This window comes from Chiloscyllium plagiosum, unplaced genomic scaffold (genome assembly GCF_037043375.1).
Source record: "Chiloscyllium plagiosum isolate Xiang-an unplaced genomic scaffold, Cpla_swu_hap1 HiC_scaffold_23, whole genome shotgun sequence".
Classification (NCBI taxonomy): Eukaryota; Metazoa; Chordata; class Chondrichthyes; order Orectolobiformes; family Hemiscylliidae; genus Chiloscyllium; species Chiloscyllium plagiosum.
In genome coordinates, this window is record NW_028270161.1 from 27,123,824 (window position 1) to 27,150,288 (window position 26,465).

Consider the following 26,465-nt stretch of genomic DNA (forward strand, 5'->3'; position numbering starts at 1 on the left):
TCATAATGATTGTAATCCATAACAGTGTTGTTCTACGGAGACATTGAGATTTCCTCTGTGTGTCATATGTCTTGTGCTTTTTTTGTAAAGAGCACTTTATGATTTTACTTATTATGGCAGTTTTTGCCATTTGAAACTTTGTTTCTCAATCCTGTTCTTCAGAAAGAAACTGAGGAACTTTGGGATTTTGATAAGAGCAATCAGATAAATGAGAAACTAACAGGATCTTCGAATAGAAACGACTCTCACAATTCATAGAGTCCAATGTCAAAGCTAAAATAATTCAGAGAAATGACGTTATATTGAAGTGTTTCTAAAGTTATTATGATCAGGTTAGATGAAGACATTCCTGTGGATGGTTGTTTTCAAGAATCATGTAGAAAATGCCAGCAACAGAATTTCTGCCTCATAAAACTCATTGAGGAGCAAAAAACTGGACTGGACAGCTATTGACTTCCTTGAAGACCTATTTGGAACTCTCTAGTGTTTTTTTTAATTCACTCGTGGGATGTGGTGTCACTGACTGGCCAGCATTTATTGCCCATCCCTAGTTGCCCTTGAGAAGGTAGTGGTGAACTGCCTTCTTGAATTGCTATGGTCCATATGCTGTCGGTCAATCCACAATGTCATTAGGGAAGGAAATCCAAAATTTTGACTCAGTGGCAATGAGTGGTATATTTCCAAGTGAGGATGGTGAGTGGCTTGGAGAGAAACTTGCATGTGGTGGTGTTCCTATGTATCTGCTGCTTTTGTCCTTTTAAATGTAAGTGGTTGTGGATCTGGAAAGTACTGTCTAAAAATCTTTGATGAATTTCTGCAGTGTGTCTTGTAGGTGGTACGCACTGCTGCTACTGACCGTCAGTGGTGGAGGGAGTGAATATTTGTGCATATGGTGCCAATCAAATGAGCTGCATGGTGTCATGCTTCTTGAGTGTTGTTGGAATGACATCCATCCAGGCGAGTGGGAACTGTTCCATCACACTCTTAACTTGTATCTTGTACATGGAGATGCTTTACTCACTGTAGTATTCTGAACCTCTGATCTACTCTTCTAGCCACAGTTGAGCTTCTGGTAACCAGGATATTGATAGAAGGGAATTCAATGATGGTGACATATTCTCAAACAGTGTGTGTGTAACTCCAGAGCTCAAGAAGAAAAGAGGAAATATTTGTTGTAGATCCAGCAGCCAGAATACAAATTGTTAATATTGTGGAGAACTTCTCACAAAAGAAAAGGATGCATGATCAGCTTTAGGAAAGCACTGCTGTAACTGCACAAAGCTACATCACTTTACACACAAGCATTTAATTAGACAGAAGCAATGCAAGTCTATAATGATTGTTCCTAGAGAGATGTCAGCTGGTTATTCTGACAAATCACTCGACACAAAGTTGGAATTTTCCAAGCTCATGGTAGTAAGTGGTTTGTGACTTGTAGTTGCGAATGCTAACTATAGAAGGAGAGCATCAAGTAAATGTGAAGTGTGAATTAAACACTGGGTGCTATGTGTAATATCATGAGCTTCACAGAACTTTGCAAAGTGGCTCAAGGTGGTTACCCAAAAATGAAGCCATCGATGGCAAACGTTAGGCTATATGATGGAATGATAGTTGTCCCAGCAGACCAAATGAAGCCAGGAGCCCATGCAATGGAAAGAACAAAGATCTGAACTACTAGATAATAGTCATTAAGGAAATTCCACGTATCTCGAGCAGAAGTGCGTTAAAGCTTGGACAGCTGACCTTATACATATCAAAATGATCTGCAGCATTTCAAGTGCCTGAGCCATTGACAGCCAAACAGGACCGAGAAGATTCCAAAGATTTTTTTTCAGGTTTTGGATGCCTTCCTGGTGAATATCAGCTCGACGTAGGTAGGAGTGTGAGACCAACACAGAGTCTCCCAAGAGAATTGCAGTTGCCTGAAGAGGGGCTTATGCCCGAAACGTCAATTCTCCTGCTCCTTGGATGCTGCCTGACCTGCTGCGCTTTTTTCAGTTGCCGTCAAGTCCAGGCTGAGAGGCAAGATGCAAGAGCCAGAAAAGAAGGAAATAATCAAGCAAGTGACGACACCTACATACCAGTTCAATACGATGAAGCAGTGAAAAAAAATCTTCAAAAGCTGACAGTATGCATAGATCCAAAAGATCTCAATCAAGCTTTGAAGAGATCTGACTGATCCATGCCAATCATTGAAGAGGTTTGATTGTAACTTGTCAAGAAAAAGTCTTTACTACCCTAGATGCAAAGGATGGATATTGATAAGTGAAATTGCATGAAAGCAGTAGTTTTCTAATTTCATTTTTGACACCATCTGGGAGGTTGTGCATCTCATTTGGCATTTCTACTCCTCTGAAAGAATGTCAACAATGACAAAATTGAGTTAGCCAGTGATCATTCCAGAGTTGAAGCTGTCATGGGTGATCTGCCAGTCCAAGAAGGTACAATGGAAGAAGCCATCACTGACTATGATCAGAATGAAGTGTGACTACAAGAACACACTAACCAATGAACCTGAAGCTGAACAAGAAAAAGATACAATTGAAGAGACCTGAAGTCAAGCACTGGCAGCAAAATGATAAGGTGAGAATTGTAGTAGAGATGCAGAAACCAATAGTTGTGAAAGAAAGGCAGCAATTTGCATTATGACTTGTGCACTAGCCAAGTTCTTAATTTGACATCAGAGTGTGAACTTCTGCAAATATTTATGGCAAAGATGTGCTATACAGGCACAGGACAAAAAGCAGCTTTTGCTTGCATCATCAGCTAATGATGACTGGGCCAGTGCTGAGGTACTATGATGTCAATAATAAATTCACACTGGAGTGAATGAGATTACATACTGATTGAGAAAAAGTGCCTAGCTATTGTCTTTGCTTGGGAGCATTTTGTTAAGTATTTATTTGATAGAGGATGACAGTAGAGTCTTCCAGTATGCCACTTCATTGCATCATTCTCAAACCATTTTCTATCTACTTTAAAGTTCTGCAATGAATGTTACTTTGGTTGCAGAAATCGAAATAAGGATAAAATATATGAGCAAATACTGATAAAAGAGTAACTGGTTTGAATGAGCAAACAGCTTTTGTTCATGAGTGCTGATTTTCTTTATTGAGTTTATATTGAGTTTTCATTGTATTTTGTAGTTGATGGCACATTCAATTTTGTTGCATGGAAAGGGGAATGTTTAGAGAAATGCATTTGTAAGGAAATTATATGATATAACTTGCCGTAATCATGTGACATCTTCTGTAAGTGTTCTCAGTTTTAGTGAGAGAAACAATTATAACCTACACCTGAAATGCTATTCACAGGGCCTTGACCCCCTGGAAAGACTAACCAGTCAGAAAGCATGGATAGAAGGGAGGACTCTCAGGATAGGGGAGCTTGAAGAGGAAAGGTGGTAATATGAACTTGTTTTAGGGTGCCTAGGGGAACAGGGTTGTATGTCTCTGGAACTCCTTGCCACAGAGAGCTGAGGGCACAGAGTCCTTGTGTATATTTAAGGTTGAAATGGATAGATTCTTGATTCTTGATTAGGAGGCAATCATGGGTGAATGGACATGCAGGAAAGTGGACGTGCGGAATGGAACAGTAATTATCCCACTGTGGGTCAGTGGTTAGCACTGCTGCCTCACAGCGCCAGGGACCTGGGTTCAATTCTCGCCTTGGATAACTGTGTGTGTGGAGTTTGCACATTCTCCCCGTGTCTGCATGGGTTTCCTCCAAGTGCTCCGGTTTCCTCCCATACTCCAAAGATGTGCAGGTTAGGTGAGTTGGCCTTGCTAAATTGCCCATTGTGTTGGGTGGATTAGTTAGGGGAATGGACCTGGGTGGGTTGCTCTTCAAAGGGTCAGTGTGGACTTATTGGGCCGAAGGGCCTGTTTCCACACTGTAGGGAATCTAATCTATTGAATGGTGGAATAGGCTTGAGGGGCTGATTGGCCTACTCCTCTTTCTATTTCTTGTGGTCTTAAGGTCCTAACTCCAAAGTAAATTTCTGTGTGCCACTTGCCTGAACCTTCTAAGTTCAGTAACCTGCCAGGCTTCCCACATAGTATGGGCCACCCTCTAACATACTTGAAGTAACATTGAAGACAAGGTAAGGCACTTAAGTGGCCATTTACAGTCACTTAAAGACCTCAACAAGCTTAAGATCAAGAGTCCACCTGATACCTACACTAATTAAAAGCAGGAGATTGATTGAGGATGAGTCATGTGCTGCATTTTACAGCGTGCTCATCTTCAAACATGCTTACCAAGGCAGCATAAAATCTAGCTCTCCCAGCTCAGGAACTAAGATCCATACTGTTATGAAGATGTGGGTGTACTGTACCTTTAAAAGCTAGTAGGAGTATTCTGAATAAGATACAATGTAACATGTGGTCCAGCAGCTAGGGTAGCTAGTTGCCTGGAGACAAAAACAAATTTGAATTCAGCTAATCAGTTTAAATTATACCCCCCCAAAAAATTCCAAACTTCAATCAAGTTTAAGTTTAGTATATTGATAATCTTAAACGCCAATGACACAATCCGATGCTTTGGGGCCATAAGACCAGGGAAAATTGAACAGTTGGGGGAAGAACTGCCAAAATAACAACAGATATAGACTGCTGGTCAAAGCTTTCTGAGAGGTACCTGTTAAGAGAAGGAGTTTGCACAGAGAAAAACATCAACACCGACCTGGAGAGCAAATCTACAGAGAAAGATATAATGAGAAGATTTGACCACTGGCTGGTTTTGAAATTTGAATTTTTGGTAAATCTTAATTGGGGGTTTTATCAGACTAGTGTTATAGAAGGGAAAATAAAAGATAGGTTAGAGGAAGGAGTTGTAAATAGTTGTTAATTATTCTCTGTTATATTTAAAAATAAAGTTGTTAATTTTTACTTTAAATCGTTCTTGGCCTCTGAAAATTTCACAGATTACTGCATGGGATAAATCTTTTCTGTGTTGCTGGTTTAAATTAAGCAGGAATGTTTACCCCATGTCATAACAATACCCAATAGAAGGAGGCATTAATGATTTGTCTTGAAGAGCCTATAATAGGACACCTGAAAACCTGAAAGCGTTGGAAAAGTACCATCATTAGTGCCTTAGCAAGTTCCTCCAAATCTAGTTCTAAGAAACATAGTCCAACTGTACCATCCTCTCCTAAGTTAACATGCCCAGCATTGAGGCACTGATCACTCAAATGGAGCAATGCTGGGTTGTACTTGTCACTGTGTGTCTGACACTAGACTTTCATAGTGACTGCCCTAGTTGCAACTCAGTTACAGCAGGAGACTCCCAGGAGTACAACAGAAACACTTTAGGAATGTCCTCTCTGAAGAAGTCAAACATCCCCAGCACCTCATGGGAGTTTTTGACCTTTGACCAATAAAAATGGAAAAGACTAATTTGGGAAGGTACCAAACCATTTTGAGACTTTGCTATCCAACCCTTCCAGTAAGGTCTGCAAACTGTGCACTGAACATATCAGCCTTTTCAGACCTCCCCTAACTGGAACGGAAGCAAGTCATCTTCAATCCTGGGGGGTTGTCTAAGAATATGGAACTGATCTGTCAAAGTCGAACCAACTCTGGTCTCGAAATCTGGGATTTAACTACATCCTTGAAATATTTTGGTGAAGTGTAAAGTGAGGTGTTGTAGGAATGGTGTTTGTATCTTGTATCAGCCGTGCTGATGGCTTTGTGACCAGTCAGGAAGTGTAATTCTTTCTGTTGCCTTCTTCTGTCAGGAGACTGAAATGCACTAATGGTCACATGGACACCGTGGCAATGTTATACTTATTGGGGAATTTAGCGAACAAAATGTGCAGGCAGAGATTACCAGAAGATACATCCTGGTGTTTACATCAGAAACTCCCATCCACAAATTTCAACTCAACCTTTGAAATATAGGAAGCAGACTGATTACTAATTAGGAATCCGATTTTAAATGTTCAAAATAAAAGCTGTCTACATCCACCAGCATATTGAACAACAATAGTGAAAAAAGGCACTGGGTTTTATTAGAAGAGGATCAAAATAATATCAGGAAATATTTTGACTCTATTCTGTGTGCAGCACAAATCACCTTTTTGCACAAAGTATTTTTGAGCATGCTTTCCTCAAGTTAGTCATAGCAGCAAAAAAAAGCATATATATTAACTAACTTAAATGTAGTTATAACTATCAATGCTCAACAGATAAAAATATCCCCATCCACTACATCCTTCAAGTGTGCAGCAAAACACAAAAAAACCCAATGTTCCTGGGATAAGAAAAACAAAAATGCACTTGTTTAGAATGGGAAACAGGAGGTTTTGTGATGAACTAATTAAAATTTTCTAAAATTATGAAAAGCATTGCCACTGCTGAATTAAATAAATTATTCCCATTAATATAGCTCTCAAATAACTAACAGATGTATCCATTTTCTTTCATGGATGGAAAAGCATGAATTGATGATTGTAAAAATTCCAACTTAAACAACGACACTTCTTAAACTATGAGATTTATTAGAGAATTTAAGTAGAACGATTACCTACAGTGGGAATAAGTTAGCATTGAATTGAAGCAAATAATTAATTCACTATAAATACTACACATATAGTCCATAGAAAGAAAACTGAGAAGTCAGGAAGGTGATTATGCAGTCCATCAAGAAGTGCAAGGGCTGTGAGGTCAAATAGCCTTTTCTCACAACAGTCAATATTTATGTGTTTCAAAACAAGAAAATCAATATTATCTGTCACTGATCAATTCTTACAAGTCTAAGTCGAGTCTTTAAAGGACGCAAGTACGCAGCACAAAGACGCTTTTGGAGATTCCCCTAATTCAAACTTTAAGCTTAAAACACTAGTGCAACTCCTGAAGGAAATCAATTTGCTGATATCGAAAATGTATTAAAAACTATGATTATAAATAATGATAGTCTCTTGCAAAACATTTATGCTCAGTTACATTTCTGTTAGCTTTTTGGTGTAAGCCTGTTTACTTCTACATCTTTTTTTCAGATGTGATCCAGGATTTTCAGGACCTGGTTGTGACTTAGCTTCACAGACATTTCCTACCATTATTTCAGAAAGTTTTAGTAGTTCCCGGCTATCATCCTACCACAACTTCCACTCAATCCGCGGTGCAGAACTTGGCTTTGGTTGTGGCGTCCTCTCAAGTGGCAAGGCATTGGTATTTAACAAAGAGGGAAGGCGAGAGCTCATTACTTCTTTCCTGGACAGCACTTTAGCCAGGTAAATAATAAAATCCTTAATAAACAATTGAAATTATAAATGGCTGCTAATATTCACGCAGAAGTGGGGTACTTTTAGTCTGAGGCAATTATTGTTTACCTTGCTAGCTGCAGAATTCTTCACAGTAATAAAAAGTTCCCCTCAGAAGCCAATTTGCTTGCTCATTGAATACCTCTGGGATATTAATACCATTTTTTAATCAAACAGCTGGAAGACACAGTAGCATTGTGGTCCCACACACACAATAATCTTTATCATAATTGTTCAAGCCTTCTTGAAGACAGTGGACCAAGATAACTGGTTTAGTCTAATCTGGAATTTTTGCACAACAAGCAATATTTTGTACTTGTTTGAAGTCAGAAAATGACAGCCTTATATCAAGTGTAATGCTAAAATAAATATTTATTACTAAGAGAGAAATAAAAGATAAGAGTAACATTCTATAATGTGCATTTACATTTGTTTTCATCAATTTATTGCTACTTTGAGAATGAAGACAAGTTTCCTGTTCAGTGACCTCTTTTCACATCAACCTTGCTACCTGAGATCTAAATCTTTTTTTGTAGGTGTTTGTGGCTGAGAAAATAAGAAGTTTGCATTAAACTTAAACAGACCAGTACTGATTATGTGAAATATTGTCTTAAAATGGGAGTGACAAAGCTATCTTTTTTCTTTATGGAGCAAAATGGTACAAGCCATGGAGCCTTTGGCACCCCATGTGAAGGTCAAATTGATGTTCCCCTTAAACTAGTATACCTCAACTTGCCAATGATATTAGATCTTGGTGGCCCATCCATTCAGTACTCAAATCTGCTATTTTCAAAGCTCCGCATGCACAAAAATCAAGCAGACTATACAGCAGATAAATACTTTAGCACAAATGGCTTTGAATTGTCTTGACCTTGAAGGCTGAGCTGCTGGGCTTACAGCCAGTATGTGCCCAAGGCTACAAAGCCTGATTTTCGTATTATCTGACATAAGCTAAGAATTATATCATAAGGGTGGAAAATTCATCCAAGAATTAAATGATTTGACAGCAACCAATTGCTAACAGCCCAGAGTGACACACTGATGGAGAATGCAATGAAATTTCAACAGATGAGCACAGAGAATTAAAGCATGGCATATTCATATCTGAGATATATTGATCTAAATACATTCTGTAATTTCCAATAATGCAACAGCCTATTGATCTTTCTGCCTCAAGTTATAGTACCTGTCTGGAGTAAACCTATTGAGTAGTTGGCTGATGAATCTAAAATCATCAATGAAAGATAATTTCCAAGGTTTCTTAAAGAGATTTCAGACAAAGCAGTATTAGAATTGTGAAACTGAACTATTATCACCGACTCGTGACACATTCCGAGGATATCAGCTATCAGGTTCACTATAATGTGCATGTTATAATTACTTCAAAAGGAGCTCTCACTACTTATAGTGAGAAACACCCAAGAAGAAAACTTTAGGAGTAAGAGATCAGTGAAGAACAAACACCTCACAAGAACAGAAGAAACTCAACATTCTGGCAACATTCCCATAGAGGAAAACACGGTTAACATTTCAAGTCCAGCAACCATTTATCATCTAATTTAAAGAGTGCGGGCGTAAAAGAGCTTGTGTATCTGTCATTTCGCTGCTTGCCCATCAATGATGAAATTCTCCTTGATAATGTGTGTACTGATAATGTGATTCCCATTTCAGGGCTAATGATGCATGTCTGTTCTCTACTCTGAGGTTTTTTTTAAACTATTGTCAAGTTTTTGAAAGCTGAAGACTATATAGAATCATTGAGATTATAGGAGAGGTTTGGAGGTCGAGTATGGCTGACTCTTTATTTCATCTCCTACTTTAATGTCAACCTTTAATTATGACCTATTTTTGACTTATTTTTCAACTCTGTAAAGTAATGCCTTTACTTTTATTCCTCTGCTGTATCTAGGTACTTGTACTTAAGATGCTGCCATAAGAAGGCAGATATTATAAAAGTTTTTAACTGTACTCCTACAATGGAGTACATGTGGCAATAAAAGGATTTTCTATTCTATGTGTGATGACTTGTCAAACCTTCATAACTGAATTTTAAACGCACTGTAGAAGGATCCTCTCTGAAAGTCTGTCAGTGAACAATTACTTTTCTCTTTAGTTTATCTGAAATATAAGGTGCAGGGTAGGTGCGGGGGTAGTGTGAGGATAAGGGGTACAGAGCTCGCAATACAACAGGAGTAATAGAGTATGGGGGTACTTCATCAGTTACAGGTAGAGCCTTTTATCTCTTGCCTTAAATTTATACCCCTTTTTTATTGACCTTGTTACTTGTGGAAAAAATGGCTTCCTATCCTCCCTACCTATGCCCTCATAATTTTATACACCTCTGTTAGGTCACCTCTCAATCTTAATTGCTGAAAAGAAAACAAACCTAACCTATCTAATCTTCCCTCTTAGCTCAGACAGTCTAGCCCAGGCAACATCCTGGTAAAACTCCTCTGCACTGCCTTAAGTGCAATCATATCCTTCCTATAATCTGGTGACCAGAACTATACACAGTATTCCAGTTGTACCTGAACCAGTGTTTTATGCAATTCCAAAAAAACTCCTTGCTCATGTATTCTATGCTTTGACTAATAAAGACAAGTACTTAATCAACCTACCGATCTGCCCTCCAACCTTTTGGGATCTGCGGATATGCAGAGGACTCTCCAGGATCCCATCATTCATAATATAATCTTTGACCTTTTAGCATTACTTATCACATTTTGAATTTTCTTGAATTTCATTCGTCATTTGGTCTCTTTCACTGTGTCGACCCCTGTGTGTCTTCCTGTGTTTTGGAGAACAGCAAATTGGAATGTTCTTCACTGGGTCCTGGCCCATTCCTGTCTCCTCTTTGCTGCACGAATGGTGCTGGTCCTCTGCAGTCAGCTTGATGGCATTTCCCACAAAGAGGTTGAGAATCTGTGCCATCCTCCCCCCAAACATTGCTACCTCGCCAGTCTTTCAGTTTGGTTCCAGGTATGCATCATAAAGAGAGGGATTGAGTGTGATGCAGGAGCAGTTTGTCATCATTGCGAGTGGTGAGGCCTCCTGAGTGAGTGAATGGGAAGCACAGTGGGCAGGAATGGTACCAATTTGAAAGAATGATGTTGTTTGAGTGGACATCATGCATGTGAATGCTGAGGCTTACAGAATATGGCCCTTTGAGAGATACATGTGCAGTATGAGGGATTGAGGTAGCAATGAGAAGATGGTATCACTTAAGTTAAAAGAACACAGGAGATTATTGGAATTTTTCCTGCAGTGTTTGTTGTCCATTTTATGGGGGTCGGTGATATTGACCTGTGCTGTTGTAGTGAGGCCAGGTCTGATGGATAGCTTCATGATGTGGTCAACTAGGGAGAAAATAGACTTTCTCTGCGAGGCAGCATCAGTAAATCTTGAAGTCATATTAAAAATCTTGATAGGCATTTCTGGGCTTCTGAGGTGACTGCCATAGCTGATAGGAAGGCTCTTACTTCTAGAATATGAAGTGATGTTCACTTGGCCTTTAAAACTGATGCCAAACCCAGAAGATCCCACTAGTGGTGAGAACATCTCACTCACCATACAGTTCACTGAGTAGCTCATGGAAAATCTTGCTTGCAGGGGTAATGAACTGCGAAGTATGTGATTACATAGGATAACCATCCCCAGCCTTGGATGACAAATTCTGCCCATTAGATTTCCTGAAAAGTTTCAGTATAAATAGAATCTCTCTGTTGCTCAAGTGACGTATTTTAATAAATATGTTTAAGCATAGGTTTCTTTAAGATCAGAAATGTCCTGCCTCATTCTCTTATTCTTCCCAGGTTCCTTCAGTTTACTCTTCGCCTGGGCAGCAAGTATGTACTAAGCACATGCAAGCCACCAGACCAGCCGGGAGAAGGGATTCTACTGCATTATTCTGCTGACAATGGGATTACATGGAATTTGCTGCAGCATTACTCTTACCAGAATTACCATGAGCCAAGGTAAGAAAAATACAGGTCGCTGTGTAACTCTTGCATTAATACCAACAAATTAGCCCTCAATGAATGAACTGAATTTTAACTGTCCTCTGAAATACCTCTGTAAACCATTAAATTGTGACACACTATAACAGATTTAAGAATTGAGCATACCTATGCCTCATAGATAGCAGAAGTTCAAGAAGCTTATGGCTACCATCTTGATGGTAGTTAGAGCCATGCCAGAAATTCTATCATCCCCTTATGAGTAAAAAATTATTAAAACATTGAACAGCTTTTACTGTTTTTACTTTTAATCTATTGCTTTGTGTGGAATGTTTCCTGTGATTCTCCTATAAGTCTGTGTTGGAAAATGACGTTAGAGAGATTGTAGTGGGGGACAAGGGAATGGCTGAGGAACTGAATGATTACTTCAATTAGTCTTCATGGTGGAAGACACGAGTAATATCCCAATAATTCAAGAGAGTCAGGGGGCAGAGCTGAGTATGGTGGCCATCACCAAGGAGAAGGTGCTGGAAAAACTGAATGGCCACAAGGTGGATAAATCAGCCTGACCAGATGGACTACACCCCAGAGTTCTAAAGGAGATAGCTGAAAGATAGTGGAGCCATTAGTGGTGATATTTCAGGAATCACTAGAGTCAGGGACGGTCCCAGAGGACTGAAAAATCGCTACCGTGATACCCCTGTTTAAAAAGGGAGTAAGGCAAAAGATGGAAAATTACAGGCTGATTAGCCTAACCTCGGTTGTGGGTAAGATTTTGGAATCCATTGTGATTTCTGAATACTTGGAAATGTATGGTAAAATAGAGCAAAGTCAACATGGTTTCATCAAGGAGAGGTCATGCCTGACAAATCAGCTAGAACTCTTTGAGGAAATAATGAGCAGATTAGACTAAGGAGAACCAATGGATGTTATCTACCTGGACTTCAAGAAGGCCTTTGACAAGCTGCCAGACAGGAAGCTACTGAGTAAGATAATGGCCCATGGTGTCAGAGGCAAGGTGCTAGCATGGATAGAAAATTGGCTGTCTGGCAGAAGGCAGAGAGTGGGGATAAAAGAGTCTTTCTCAGGATGGCAGCCAGTGACAAGTAGTGTTCTGCAAGGCTCGGTGTTGGCACCATGATGTTTCACTTCATACATTAATGATATAGATGAAGGAACTGAGGGCATTCTGGCTAAGTTTGCAGATAATACAAAGGTAGGTAAAGGGACAGGTCATATTGAGGAGGGGGGAGGTTGGAGAAGGATTTGGACAGATTAGGAGAGTGACAAAAAAACTGCAGATGCTGGAATCCAAGGTAGACAAGCAGGAGGCTGGAAGAACACAGCAGCATTACGAGGTGGAGAAGTCGACGTTTCAGGTGTGGCCCTTCTTTAGGACTAGGAGTGGGGGTAAGGAGACCTGCAGATAAAGGGAAGAGTGGGGGCAGTGTAGTGAAGTGGGGATAGGTGAAAACAAGTAAAGGGTACAACCTGATTGGCTGATAGGAGGAATGAATCCAGTTGGTAGCTGCAAAGAAGTTGCAGATGCAGTACAACATGGGAAAGTGTGAGGTCATGCACTTTGGTATGAAGAATAGAAGCATGGGCTATTTTCTAAATGGGGAGAAAATTCAGAAGGCTGAAGTGCAAAGAAACTTCAGAGTTCTAGTCCAGATTCTCTCAAGGTAAACTTGCAAGTTGAATCAGTAATTATGAAGGCAAATGCAATGTTGCCACTTATTTTGAGAGCAGGGATGTACTTCTGAGGCTGTATAAACCTCTGGTCAGACCACATTTGGAGTGTTGTGTACAGTTTGGGGCCCCATATCACAGGAAAGATGTACTGGCCCTGGAGCGTGTTCACAAGAATGGTCGCGAGAATGAAAAGCTTAACATATGAGGAATATTTGAGGTCTCTGGGTCTATATTCGATAGAGTTTAGAAGGATGAGGGGAGATCTAATTTAAACATACAGAATACTGGATACAGTGGATGTTGGGAAGATATTTCCATTGGTAAGGGAGACTAGGACCCAAGGGCATAGCTATAGAGTAAATGGAAGACTTTTCAGAATGGAGATAAGGAGAAACGTCTTCAGCCAGAGTGTGGTGAATCCATGGAAATCACTGCCACAGAAGGTTGTGGAGGCCAGGTCATTGAGTATATTTAAGACAGAGATAGATAGGTTCTTGACTGTCAAGGGGATCAAGGGTTATGGGGAGAAAGTGGAAGAATGGGGTTGAGAAACTTATCAGCGATGATTGAATGATGGAGAAGACTTGATGGGCTGAATGGCCTAATTTCTGCTCCTGTGTCTTATGGTCTTAATTAGGATCTAACCATCAGTGTTGGTGATTTTAGTGTGCAAGTAGCTGTGCTGTTAATTCACTATTCCTCTGCAGACTTTCTGAATAGACTTACCCCAAGTGGACACTCAGCCGTAACTGAATCAAGGTGAAGCAAGCTAGTTTAATTGTCTCTAAGAGGGCCCCCAGTTAACACCTTGATATGAGCTTCATCATTCAATGAGAGCTTCTAGCAGCGCCATCTTGAAAGTTTTAATTTGGTGAGGTAATGGCAAAGATGTAGTGAATTATAAGAAAGTACAGAGGAAAGGATAAATGGTTGGGCAAGAACAAAAAGGTCATTTTAGGCTGGAAGGAAAAACTAAATTACAAAAGGACCAATGGTGGAAAGCAGAAGTGCATTTTCAATAGGTATTAAATAAAAGATGTGTCCAGAGGAGCTATAAATGCCAACAACAGAATCATCACATGATATGCTGTCAGAAAATAATAAGAAAAAGTGGTTATGATTAAAAAGTATTGGACCCCATTTGTTTGTCATCCACTGCGGCATGGTGGCACAGTGGTTAGCACTGCTGCCTCACAGCGCCAGAGACCCGGGTTCAATTCCCGACTCAGGCGACCGACTGTGTGGAGTTTGCACATTCTCCCCGTGTCTGCGTGGGTTTCCTCCGGGTGCTCCGGTTTCCTCCCACAGTCCAAAGATGTGCAGGTTAGGTGAATTGGCCATGCTGAATTGCCCGTAGTGTTAGGTAAGGGGTACATGTAGGGGTATGGGTGGGTTGCGCTTCGGCGGGTCGGTGTGGACTTGTTGGGCCGAAGGGCCTGTTTCCACACTGTAAGTAATCTAATCTAATCTAATCTAATCATTATTGGGTGTGCAGATTTTCCAGGGAGATACAATGAAATTGATTACACTATTACCTACACCATACCAAAAGCTTCAGGGTAATTTGTTCAACTTCCATTTTCTTTGCAAATTCAGTATGTCAATTTCAATAATTTCCCAATTTGAAATGGACAGCAACTGTGTCTTCCCTGTATGTTCAGATCTCTTCTTACTGCTGCTCAGACTGTAACATCTGATTCAGTAACTTGGCAGTAGTGAGATTTTTCAAAGTTTCTCCAAGAACATACATTTACATGAAATGTGTGATTTCTACACCATTATCTCTAAATAATATATTTTATTGACATGAGGATTATTACTTATTGTACATAAATGTCAATACATGAAAACACCCTTGAATTTGATCACACAATAAGTTAAAACTTTGAGATCTCAACAAAATTCATAGAAATTCTAAGAATTCTATACAACTGAACATCAGCTCATACTTTGCACCATGAGGAATAAGATCAGGTAAAGCAATATTTGACTATGATTTTTTTTTTGAGGAATGAAGTTGGGAAGATCAGTCCTACTGAGTCTGCCTCACTTGATTGGGTTGGTAGATAGTGTCACACTGCGATGAAATATGTCATCAGAATAATCATTCAAAAATCTTCAGGTGAAGATAACAGAAATCTTAAAGCAATATTTGACTATGTTAATATATGATCAATATACCTATCAGATAACTACATCAGCAATACAATAAGACTTTAAAACAGATGGAATCAAAGTGCATTTCAAATAAACTAGAGGCTCTGACCAGTTTATGTGTCTGTTGTAAAACAAGAATTGCAATTAATTTTTGTCTGAACTCTTGGGTTCTCAGTTTTCACATGGTTACAGAGCAAAGTATCACACAGAGGGGAAATGTGAGATCTGGGGAAGAGGCAAAACTGAATAATCCTTTGGCAAACTTCAGCTATTTTTGTTCCTGCAAATTAAAAAGAAACAGAAACATTTTGACAGTTATTGCTTGTTCAATTTTATTTTAATAATCAAAACCTATCAGATGTTAAACAGCATTACAGTTTTTTCTCACAAATTTCAATCAGCATAGTTAAAGTGAAACTAAAAGTCATCTGTCATAGACTGCAGTCAAGGTTACAGGATTTTATTTCATTGAACTTGTACAAATAATTTTTCAAGGCTTAACTGTATTCAGCTGCTCTAATCCTTTCAAACTTTCAAAATTGCACAGATGCCAGAAGTATTCACATTGAGCTTATAAAATAAATAAAAAGTCCAGGTACTGAACTCCATTTTCTTTTGGCCAATTTTGCTCTCTAATTATGCATACTTGTTATTGACGAGTTGGAACAACCTCGAGTTGACAAACGAGACCGGGATCTTTGCAGGCAATAGCTGCCTACTGGGCCAGTTTTCTGCCTTTGCCAAGTATCTCCACTGTTTGAGCATTGTCCACAGTGCCCATTGTGACTAGAATGGCAGCTGTACCAGGTTTTATAACTGTTCCCCAGCTGTGCTGTGCCCAAGGATTTTGCCAAGTGCACTATTTTTATGGTGTGTGCCACCTGTCCTGGTGACAACAATGCCAGCTAAATAAAGCACACTCTGCGCATGATGCTATCATTTAGTTCAGGTCTCTATGCTGATTTGCAGTTAACCCCTGAATAACTATTTGGCAACTTAATGAATTTGGGATCAGTTGTAATATTGTTTTTCAAGTCATTTTATGTTATGATGGCTGCCTCCTTTAAATGATTAGAAACATAAAACATAACAATATGGGATAATAATTGGAACCCACACTTGTGGTGTTTTAGCAAGTTAGGACAATTTCCTTGAATTTTAACTGAGATATCTTTTTATGTTGAAGTGCACTTGCACGAGATGATTTAGTGTTAATAGGGAGACAGCTGACAATGGAAAAGAAAACCTTTATAATCTCTCTGTTCTTACCTGCTACATGTTCATATGTCTGGTTTTCTAGCAAAATTAGAAAAGGTATTTTTAAGGATAAATTTTATAGTCTAGCACAATCTCATTTCCTCTTAAAATCCCTAAATTAAACTCCTTTAAGCTCAGTGTACAGCCATCTTGGTTTTCTGTTTTAAATCAATTATTTTCCTGTAAATGCTGTTAAAGTAAAAAAACAAATTTGTTTGAATGTAAAAAAACTAGTTTGACCAATGCATCGTAAGGAGCTGTTGCAAGTAGCACATGAGGTTCCCATGGCAGGACATATGGGGATTTGAAAAACTCAGGTGTCCATACACAGGTATTTTATCTGGCCAAACTTGCATAAAGATGTTGCGCAGATTTGGAAATCATGCCATACTTGTCAAATTGTTAGTAAACCTCAACATTAATCAAAGCAGCAGCCTAGATTCCTATACAATTTTTGAGGAACTATTCAGTTCCGTACTAGTGGATTGTGTAGGACCATTACCTAAGACAAAATGGAAATGAATATATCCTTACAGTTACGGGTATATCCACTCAATCTTTGAGACTATTTCTTTTAGGACAATCAGAGCTAAGGCAGAAGTGGAAAAATTAACACAATTTTTCACCTGTTATGGTCTACCAATGGAAGTACAGACTGATCAAGAATTAACGAATCAAGGATCATTATATTCTTTCAGAATATCATCATTAGTTTGAGGATTAACAAGTAAAATCAACTGCGTGCCATCCATGAACACAAGGTGCTTTGGAGAAATATCACGACACTCTCAAAACCATGATCAAAGCCAATTGTTATGAGGATCCAAAGAATTGGGACAAAAGATTAGGTTTTATTTTGTTTGTAACCAGAGAATCTCCAAATGATTCCACTGGCTTTCGTCCATTTGACTTAGTTTATGGCAATGAAATAAGAGGACCAATATAACGGATCAGAGATAAATTGTGAGGTCACAAAAATTAATCTTCATAGGAAAAAGAATCAATTATGTCATGTGAATATGTTCAAACAGTATTACTGCAGAAAAGGTGATGAGAAAGTACACGTAAGTCAAGTGGGTAAATCGACTAGAGGAGAATAAAGGGAAGAAGGATGAGAGCAAAGGAGAAATGAACAAGCAAATTTCCTGCTAATAGATTAACAAATTTGGAGATAGTAGATATTTTAGATGTTGTTTTCATATTTGGAGAAATCAACAATGAAATATAGTGAGATTGCTCAGGTGGTACAGAGATGTTTTCAAAGATAGGTATTTTTAATCAACCCTTTCAGAGATGTTATAGCACACTTCTGGAGCAGGTGGGAGTAGAATCCAGGTCACCTGGAGCCGAGATAGGGGCACTACAACCATACAATTAGACCCTGAGTTTGCAAAGATACACTTGGATATCCTACATTAGCCAAACATGATTGGTTGGATTAGAAAACCAATTATGATTAGAAAATGTGGACCAGATAAAACAAAACCCACATCAGTTAAACCCAGTGAAACAGGTCCAAGTATCAAAAGAAATTGAAGAATATGTTGGAGAGTCAATTGATTAAGCCAAGCCAGAGTTATTGGAGTTCTCCATCAGTCCCTAAACTAGATGATTCAATCAGATTATGAGTAGGCTAAGTCACAAAGATGGATTCATATTCTATTTCCAGACTAGAAGATTGCATTGATGGGGTTTGGTAGTGTGTCATTCTTACGTAAAATTGCTTTGTTAAAATGACACTGGAGCTACTGTAGACAATAAGGTCTAAGGAAATTTGGGCTTTTGTCATGCCCAGTGGACAATACCGACGTTAGGTTATGCCATTTGGATTTAATAATAGCCCAACCACATTTCAATGATTAATTAACAGAATTATAACTGATGTACCTAATTCTGTAGTTATTGTATATAGCAACACATGGAAGGAACATGTAGAAAACTTGTTTAAACAATTACAGTCAGCCAAGTTGGAGTTAAATATAGCAAAAAGTGTATTTGCAAAAGTAAAATATATTTAGGATACATTGTACAGCAAGAACAAGTGTCACCCAGAACAGCAAAAGTGAGAGCTTAGATTGACTTCTGCCTCGTAAAACAAAATGAGATATCATGAGGTTTTTGTTAACGTCCAAATTTTATCAGAAGTTTGTACCTAATTTCAGTGTAATAGCCATGATCTTAACCAATCTGCTGTGAAAACAGACAAAGGGAATGGTCAACAGAATGCCAGGCATCCCTTCAAGGCTGAAAGTAATCTTAATAAATTAACCTGTATTGACCACATATAACTTTCAGAAAACATTTAAACTAGTAGTGAATGCCAGCAATTTTAGGATTGGAGTAGTTTACTTACAGGATGACAAAGCCAGAATGGAAAGGCCAGGGGGTTATTTTTTTAAGGAGTTGAATCAACACCAGAAAAGATATTCCACTGTAGAAAAGGAGGTATTGGCAGGGTTGGCAGCACTTTGACACCTTGAGGTTTATGTTTGACATGGAGATCTAATAAACTTTGTTTTTTACTGATCATAATCTGTTAACTTTGAGATATTTAAGACTAAAACTCTGAGATTGTTCTGTTGGAGTTTGTTGTTGCAGTCTTTTGATGTAAAAGTTGTATATAATACAGGGAAAGAAAATGTAATTGCTGGTGCTTTATTCTAATTGTAAACTGTTGAAAAATGTAAGTGATTAAAGTAGGAAGAATAATTTCATGGTTATGAGGTTTTTGTGTTGTTTGTCATTTAAATGTCACAAACTTTGTCATGAAACATATTTTTGAAATGACATTTCATTCTTTTGAGGGTGGAGGCATGTTGAGACCATCACTATTTTTCTCTTTTATTTTTCTCATTTTTGATTTGGAGCTGAGAGGTGACATTGGGAATTGAACTTTGCAAAACAACTTGTTTTAAAAAGAGGAGAGAAAAAATGATAGATGTTAGCTGTTGGGAACTGGCCTGGGAAAATAATCCAGGTTAGTTACTGCTCGAAGGAATCTGGAGATGATTCGGCATAGAAATGTTGCTATGCTCAGGACTGGCAGCTGGTTGGATGTTGAACTGGTCAATCAACGGAGGACCGGTGCTGGCCAGCCAATCAAAGAGAATATTGATAAAGAAAGAGAAAACAAAGAGTGAACTGTGCTGACTTTGGGCAGAAGGCAGTTTTGTCAAGAAAATGTCCAGACTTATTTTTAGGTTTTATTCTCACTAATTTCTCAGTTATCAACTTGTTAAATAAGAAAAGAATCTCAGTCTTTAAGAAGTAAGTGGAAGTCTCCAAAGCACTGCTTTAATTATTTGGATTAACTGGTGACTTTGGAATTCAAACAAGATATTCAGTTCACATACCTGTAATTCTATCCATTGTTCAAGGATTTTACAAAGGCCTGGTAATCATTTTTGAAATGGTTATCAATCCAGCAAATAGTGAACCTGTCATTTAAAAAGAATATCGTAACTATGTCAGTGTGAGTGGGAGTTTATGATCAAAGAAGATTGAGTTTAAATTGTACACAGTAATTAGATTGCCTTATTTATTTGTGTTCTGCTAAAGTTACATTATTAATAATAAATTATTAATTTTTGTTTAAGTTATAAACTGGGTGACCAAGATCTGTTATTTGTAAAACCTGGTTAGGAAAATTAAACAATTTTGAACATCTTTAAAGATTATGATTAGATTACATTACAGTGTGGAAACAGGCCCTTCGGCCCAACAAGTTCACACCAACCCGCCGAAGTGCAATCCACCCATTCCCCCACATTTACCCCTTTACCTAACACTATGGGCAATTTAGCATGGCCAATTCACCTGACCTGCACATCTTTGGACTGTGGGAGGAAACCGGAGCACCCGGAGGAAACCCACGCAGACACGGGGAGAACGTGCAAACTCCACACAGTCGGTCGCCTGAGTCGGGAATTGAACCCGGGTCTCTGGCGCTGTGAGGCAGCAATGCTAATCACTGTGCCACCGTGCCGCCCACAATGTTTAAATGTTTTCAATTCACTGTTTTGCGAATCCACTGATAGTAAGGCATTTGGCTTGCAATCCCTGTGTCGTAGCAGTGTAAAAAGGTTTCTTGCTTATTCAGCATTAAACAAGATTTCCTGACTTGAATGTTGTTCATTTTCATGTCCCATTAATTGTTTTTCCAGTGAAGACAAATTTGACTCTAAATCTCTCCTCATTAATCACAGTGGTATGTTCAACAGAAATTGCTGACAAGTGTGACTCGAGCAACATAGTTTGAGCCCCATGCACTAATTTTAGTAGAAAACATTTTGTTTTACTGTACAGGTAAATGTACTTGTGCAAGTGTTTCACATTGTTCAGTAACCAAGAAAGTAACACTCTTATAAGGATTACAAAGTGTTAAAATTGATTTCCATCTTATCATTTAATCAACATACAGCAAAATTAAAAATCCACGCAAGTTTCATGTCGATACCTGTATTGATATAATAATTTATTAATCAGAAATGTAATTAGCCACATCCAGGTTCTTAAAATGCCAATATAGATTATGGCAAACATGTTGAGAAACACCTAGTCAAAGTTAATAGTGTTTTTGTAATTCAGCTTATTGATGTTAGTTTAAAGTGAAGTGGCCAAAACATTAAACATCCAAATGTTTAACTTCAAATGGTTGGTTTTCTGTTTTGCTCCACAGAGCATTGCATCCTGGGATAGCATGTTCGGTAATTGGTGTAGAGAATTGTTTACCTGTTATGCTGCACCTGATCTTCTATCAATTTGCATAAAATTGGGTAGACTGTATAATGAAGGCACTATCTTCTCTCATAAGCATTTTAATAGAAGTTGGCCACTTAGCTGATCAAGGGAAATCCACAGTCTGTGACCTAGTTCAATTTATTCACTTTGCCCAATATTCCTTGATACCTTTGGTAAACAAAAATCTATCAGTCTCAGATTTCAAACTATCTGTCATTAATTGCCTTTTGAAAAGGAGAGGTCCAAACTCAAACCACCCTTTGTTTGCAGAATTTGTGCTTTGACAATTTTAAAGGAAATTGTGGTGATGTAACTGATCACATGTTTCTGAATCAGTAAAAGAGAAGATACTAATCTAGAATATGTGTAAAGAGAGCGGTCTTAGGCACTACACTAGGGAGCTGTATTTGATAATTTCCTATATACAGATGTAAATAAAGAAACATTATGGGATTTGAGGAATTGAAAGGCTTTAGTGTAACATGAGATTTGAACACATGGAAGACCCAAAGATCATGAAGCAGAATTCATTATTCCACTGGCATTGGGTCATTACAATAGGAAGATAGATCGAGGATAAAAAGGAACAATTTACAACATCTATATGGAATGAAGCCTGTGGTTATATTGAGATTAGATTCCCTACAGTGTGGAAACATATCCTTCGGCCCAGCAAGTCTACACCAACTCTCCGAAGAGCAACCCACCCAGACCCATTCTCCTACATTTACCCCTGACTAATCCACCTAATACTATGGGCAGTTTAGCATGGCCAATTCACTTAACCTGCACATCTTTGAGCTGAGGAATCTTTTGTCTGTCTGCTGTACCTTTGCATCAGCCCTCCTTCCACCAAAGACACCTTTTTCGAATGAGAGTCCAATTTACTGCCCCAACTGCCCTCCCTCACTGTTGTTACCTGCTGGTGGAGATCCTGGTAAACTGTGCAGCCTCATTGCTCAATGCCTTTCATTAAGGTAACCATTTGCTGCTGGAGGTCCCATTACATTACTTAGAAATAAGAATTAATCAGTCTCATTGTATGTGCAGACATTTACAGAAGGAGATAACTCCTGACCAGTATTGTGACAATGCTATGGCTTTAAGCAATGTGTTTTGTCCTGGTTTCTTGGAAGAACTGGCATTAACTTAACTCTATTTGAAAGCTTACCAGAATAATAGATATAGTAACTATTACTAATGAACTATCCAGTATAGTAACATCCCATAAACACAACCATGGCAAAAAAGTAAATTCAGAAAACACGTTGTTTCACATGCAGTTCTCCAGTCCAGGAGGAAAGAACATCAAAATACAATTCAGATGAAGAGAGTCTACAAGCCGGGAGAAATTCATTGTTTTCAAACCCTGCTGAGACACCAGTAACAACTGCTGAAGCTAACTAAAAATTCTGGATCTGTCGGTACTCAAGCTATGATTTGACCAGGGTTTTATACAACTCTTTACTCTATTATACAACAATTATCTCTACTCCTTTGTATTCTGACCTTCTAGATATATAGGTCAACTTACCAATAACCTTTTTTTTATTATTTTCTGTACCTGCTTATGGTAATTTAATAATTTATGTACCTGGAACCCAAAGGCAGAATTTCATTTTTTTGGATTGGAGCCCTGACATTGGGTTAAAATGAGGTTGTAACCCTGCACCATGTGAGAAACAGTAATTTTCTCAGAATTGACCATATGTGGCTAGAGGTTCACCAATATAGGCGTAGCCTCCAATCTGGAGAGCACTCCAGCTCAGGTGTGGAAGAGAGTGAGTGCTCCCATTTTGAGTTGCTCCTCTCTAACATTTTGAACTTTCAAATTAAAAAACTAACTTCAACAGTCCAGAAGCCACAGCGCAGTGAAAACCTTTTCAAGTGGTGTGTTTTGGACACAGCTGAGGCCAGGAAGGGAAGAAGTGCCATAAAACCTACCTGAAGTGCGGCCCTCACCCGTCTGCCTTTGGAAGGCAGTCTCTGAGAAACTGGCTCAGTCTTAAGAGATTAACTGGAAAATTCCAGTGGGCGTCTGAAAATATCTTTAATAGGCAATTAATTATCTTCATTTGGCTACCTACTGCTTGAGGGCAGGTCAGTCTTTAGCCGCTGATCCTACGTCTGGGAAAATTACCAACAGGCAGGATAATGTTGACATGCTTATCAGCAAAGTGAATTTTTTTTGCCTTTTCCTATCTGTATTCTCTCCATCAGGAGCTGGTTTCTGTGGGACACCACTATTTCTAATTTTTCACCATTCTTCTTTGAAGAAGAATTGTGATAATCTCACAATTGGCAACATTGAAATTCACTTGTCAGGGTTTTATCCATCTATCCACCTATTAGTATCTCTTTGTAATTTTTTTCCATCTATGCTGCTTAAAGTACAACTCATGTCCATGCCATCAGCAAATATGGATATGTGGCTCTCTACCCCATCATTTAAGCCGTTATTAAATACAATAAATAATTCCCTAACCAGATCAATAAGTTATTTTCAACTTTGGGAGTGTCAATTTATCTAACAGTCTCTTATGAGGGATATTTTCTGGACATCCATATCAATACCATCTACAGACTTCATTTATCGCTTCAAAAAATATAATCACGTTCATAAAGCATGACCTTGCCTTTACAAATGATGTCTGTCTATGATCAGCTGAAAATTGTCAAGATGTCCAGTTAGTCTATCCTTAATTAGAGACTGTAGTCATTTCCCATTAACAAACGTTAGGCTGATTGGTCTGTAATTGCCTCCCTCACCTTCTTAAATAGCAGCCTCATAAAGACAATTTTTCAATCTAAAGAAACAGTTCCGAAATCATGAAACAATGAAGTCAGGCCATTGGCAATATTCTCACCTATTTCTTAGAAAACTTCTGGATAGAAACTATCTTTCCCTAGACAATGTCTCTTGTAAGTTACAAACGAAAACAATATGCTGGAGAAACTCAGCAGGACTAGCAGCAACTGTGAAGAGAGAAACAAAGTTAACATCTGGTCCAGTAAAGCTTCTTCCATTCTTCTTGAATCACTGGACTTGAACCATTAACTCTGGTCTCTCTTCACAGATGCTGCCAGTTCTCCAGCAACTTCTGTTTATGTTGGTTTCAGATCTACAACATCTGCTGTTGTTTTTGTATTTTTGTCTCTTTTAAATGATGTGCACAGCAATCCAAAAGCTACCTTACAAGCCACATACAACTAGTTCCCTTTAGTTTACAATGTTTTCAATATATATACATTCTGTTCTTCCTCTAAGCCTTGCATTGCATTGCAACTGCTTACCTTCAAATCCCTTCAACTTTCCCTAATCCAGCTGTCCATTTTGTCTTTTATTGTCATTATATAAAACTTGAAATCTGGCCTTGCAGTTTCAAGACATCAGTAGTATTACAAAAACCATTTTACTCAATGTATAATGCTTGGGTCATTTTTGAATACAAGAGCACATTCACTTTAGGAAAAAGCTCAGGAGATTGTGAAAACATTGGTGGTGATCTTTCAGGAATCACTGAAGTCAGAGAGGGTCCCAGAGTACTGGAAAAAGGCTAATATTACACCTCTGTTAAAGAAGAGAGGGGGACAGAAGATGGGAAATTATAGGCCAGTTACCCTGACCTCAGTCATTGGTACGATTTTAGAGATCATTATTAAAGTTGAGATTGTGGAGTACTTGAAAGTGCAAGATAAAATAAGACAGAATCATTACAGCTTCAGCAAGGGAAAGTCATGCCTGACAAATCTGTTAGAATTCTTTGAGGAGTTAATGAGTAAGTTACATAAAGGACAGACAATGGGTGTAAGCTGTTTGGATTTTAAGAAGGCCTCTGACAAGGTGCCATACAGAAGGCTGCTAAATAAGATAAAAGCCCATGATGTTAGGGACAAAGTACTGGCATAGGTAGAGAATTGGCTGACTGGCAGAAGGCAGAGTGTAGGGATAAAGGGATCTTTTTCAGGGTAGCAAATGGGACTAAGTTCTGCGGGGATCAGTTTTGGGGCAACAATTATTCATGTTATACATCAAAGATCTGGATGAAGGAACTGAAAGCATTGTTGTTAAGTTTGCTAATGGCACAAAGGTAGGTGGAGGGACAGGTAGTGTTGAGGTTATGGAGAGGCTGCAAAAGGACTTGGACAGGTTAGGAGAGTGAGCAAAGAAGTGGCAAATGGAATACAATCTGGGAAAGTTTGCACTTATGCACTTTGATAGAAAGAATAGAGGTATAGACTGTTTTATAGATGGGAAAAGACTTTGTAAATCTGAAGCACAAAGGGGCTTAAGAGTCCTGGTTCAGGATTCCGTAAGGTTAACATGCAGATTCAATTGGCAGTTAGGAAGGCAAATGAAATGTTAACATTCATTTCAAGAGGGCTAGAAAACAAGAGCAGAGGTTTACTGTTGAGGCTGTATAAGGATGTGGGCGGACTGTATTTTGAATATTGTGAACAGTTATGGATCCTATATCTAAGGAAGGATATATTGGAATTGGATGGGGTCAAGAGGAGGTTTACAGGCATGATCCTGGGGAATGAAGAGCTTGTCATATGAGGAGCAGTTGAGGACTCTTGGTTAGTACTTGATGGCAGTAAGAAGGATGACAGGCGGGGGGGGGAGGGGGTGAATCTGATTAAATTTTTTAGAATGTTGAGAGGTCTGAATAGAAAGGACGTGGAGATTTTCCACTGGTAGGAGAGACTAGAAACTGAGGGCACAGCCTGAGAGTGAAGGGATGACCTTTTCGAACTGAGATGAGAAGGAATTTCTTTAGTCAGAGAGTGATGAATCTGTGCAATGTATTGCCACAGAACATTGTGGAGGCCAAATTGTTGAATTTATTTAAGACAGAGACAGATAGCTTCTTGGTTAGTAAGGGGATCAAAGGTTACAGGGAGGAGGCAGGAGAGTGGTGCTAAAAAACATATCAGCCATGACCAAATGGCAGACTCAATAGGCCGAAAGGCCTAATTCTGCTTCTGTATCTGATGGTCTTATTTTTCAATCTCTGGTTTTACTCAAAGATTTAATTTACATGTTTCTGAAGCCAAATAGTCATTGTTCTAAATTCTTTTTTGATAAAACACTATATTGATATTTCTGCATACTATTTTCTATAGCTTATGTTGAATTAATTTAATATTTCTATAGCTTATGTTGAAAGTATGATCGTAGAAAGATTTGATTTAACAGTATTGCCCAATAAAAATTGACGACATGGTATGAATTAGTCACATATGAAATAATTACATTTCTTATTAAATTGAAAACAACATGAAATTCAGCATGCTGTCTGCAGAAAGTTCCTGTAGAGTGGCAGATCATTGGTGCCATGCAGTACCAATGACCAGCAAGTTTGCCAAAAAACCCAGTTGCTTGCTGATCTTGG

The 26,465-nt window shown here is 38.6% G+C and overlaps 1 protein-coding gene across 1 annotated transcript in view; it reads left to right on the top strand.

The window, feature by feature from the left end:
* The window catches only part of reln (reelin), a 391,311-nt gene that overhangs the window by 189,596 nt on the left and 175,250 nt on the right, over positions 1-26,465 (top strand). The window contains exons 18-19 of the mRNA XM_043713852.2: positions 7,001-7,234; positions 11,077-11,238. Coding sequence (XP_043569787.2) covers positions 7,001-7,234; positions 11,077-11,238 — 396 coding nt within the window. The remainder of the gene's footprint in view (positions 1-7,000; positions 7,235-11,076; positions 11,239-26,465) is intronic.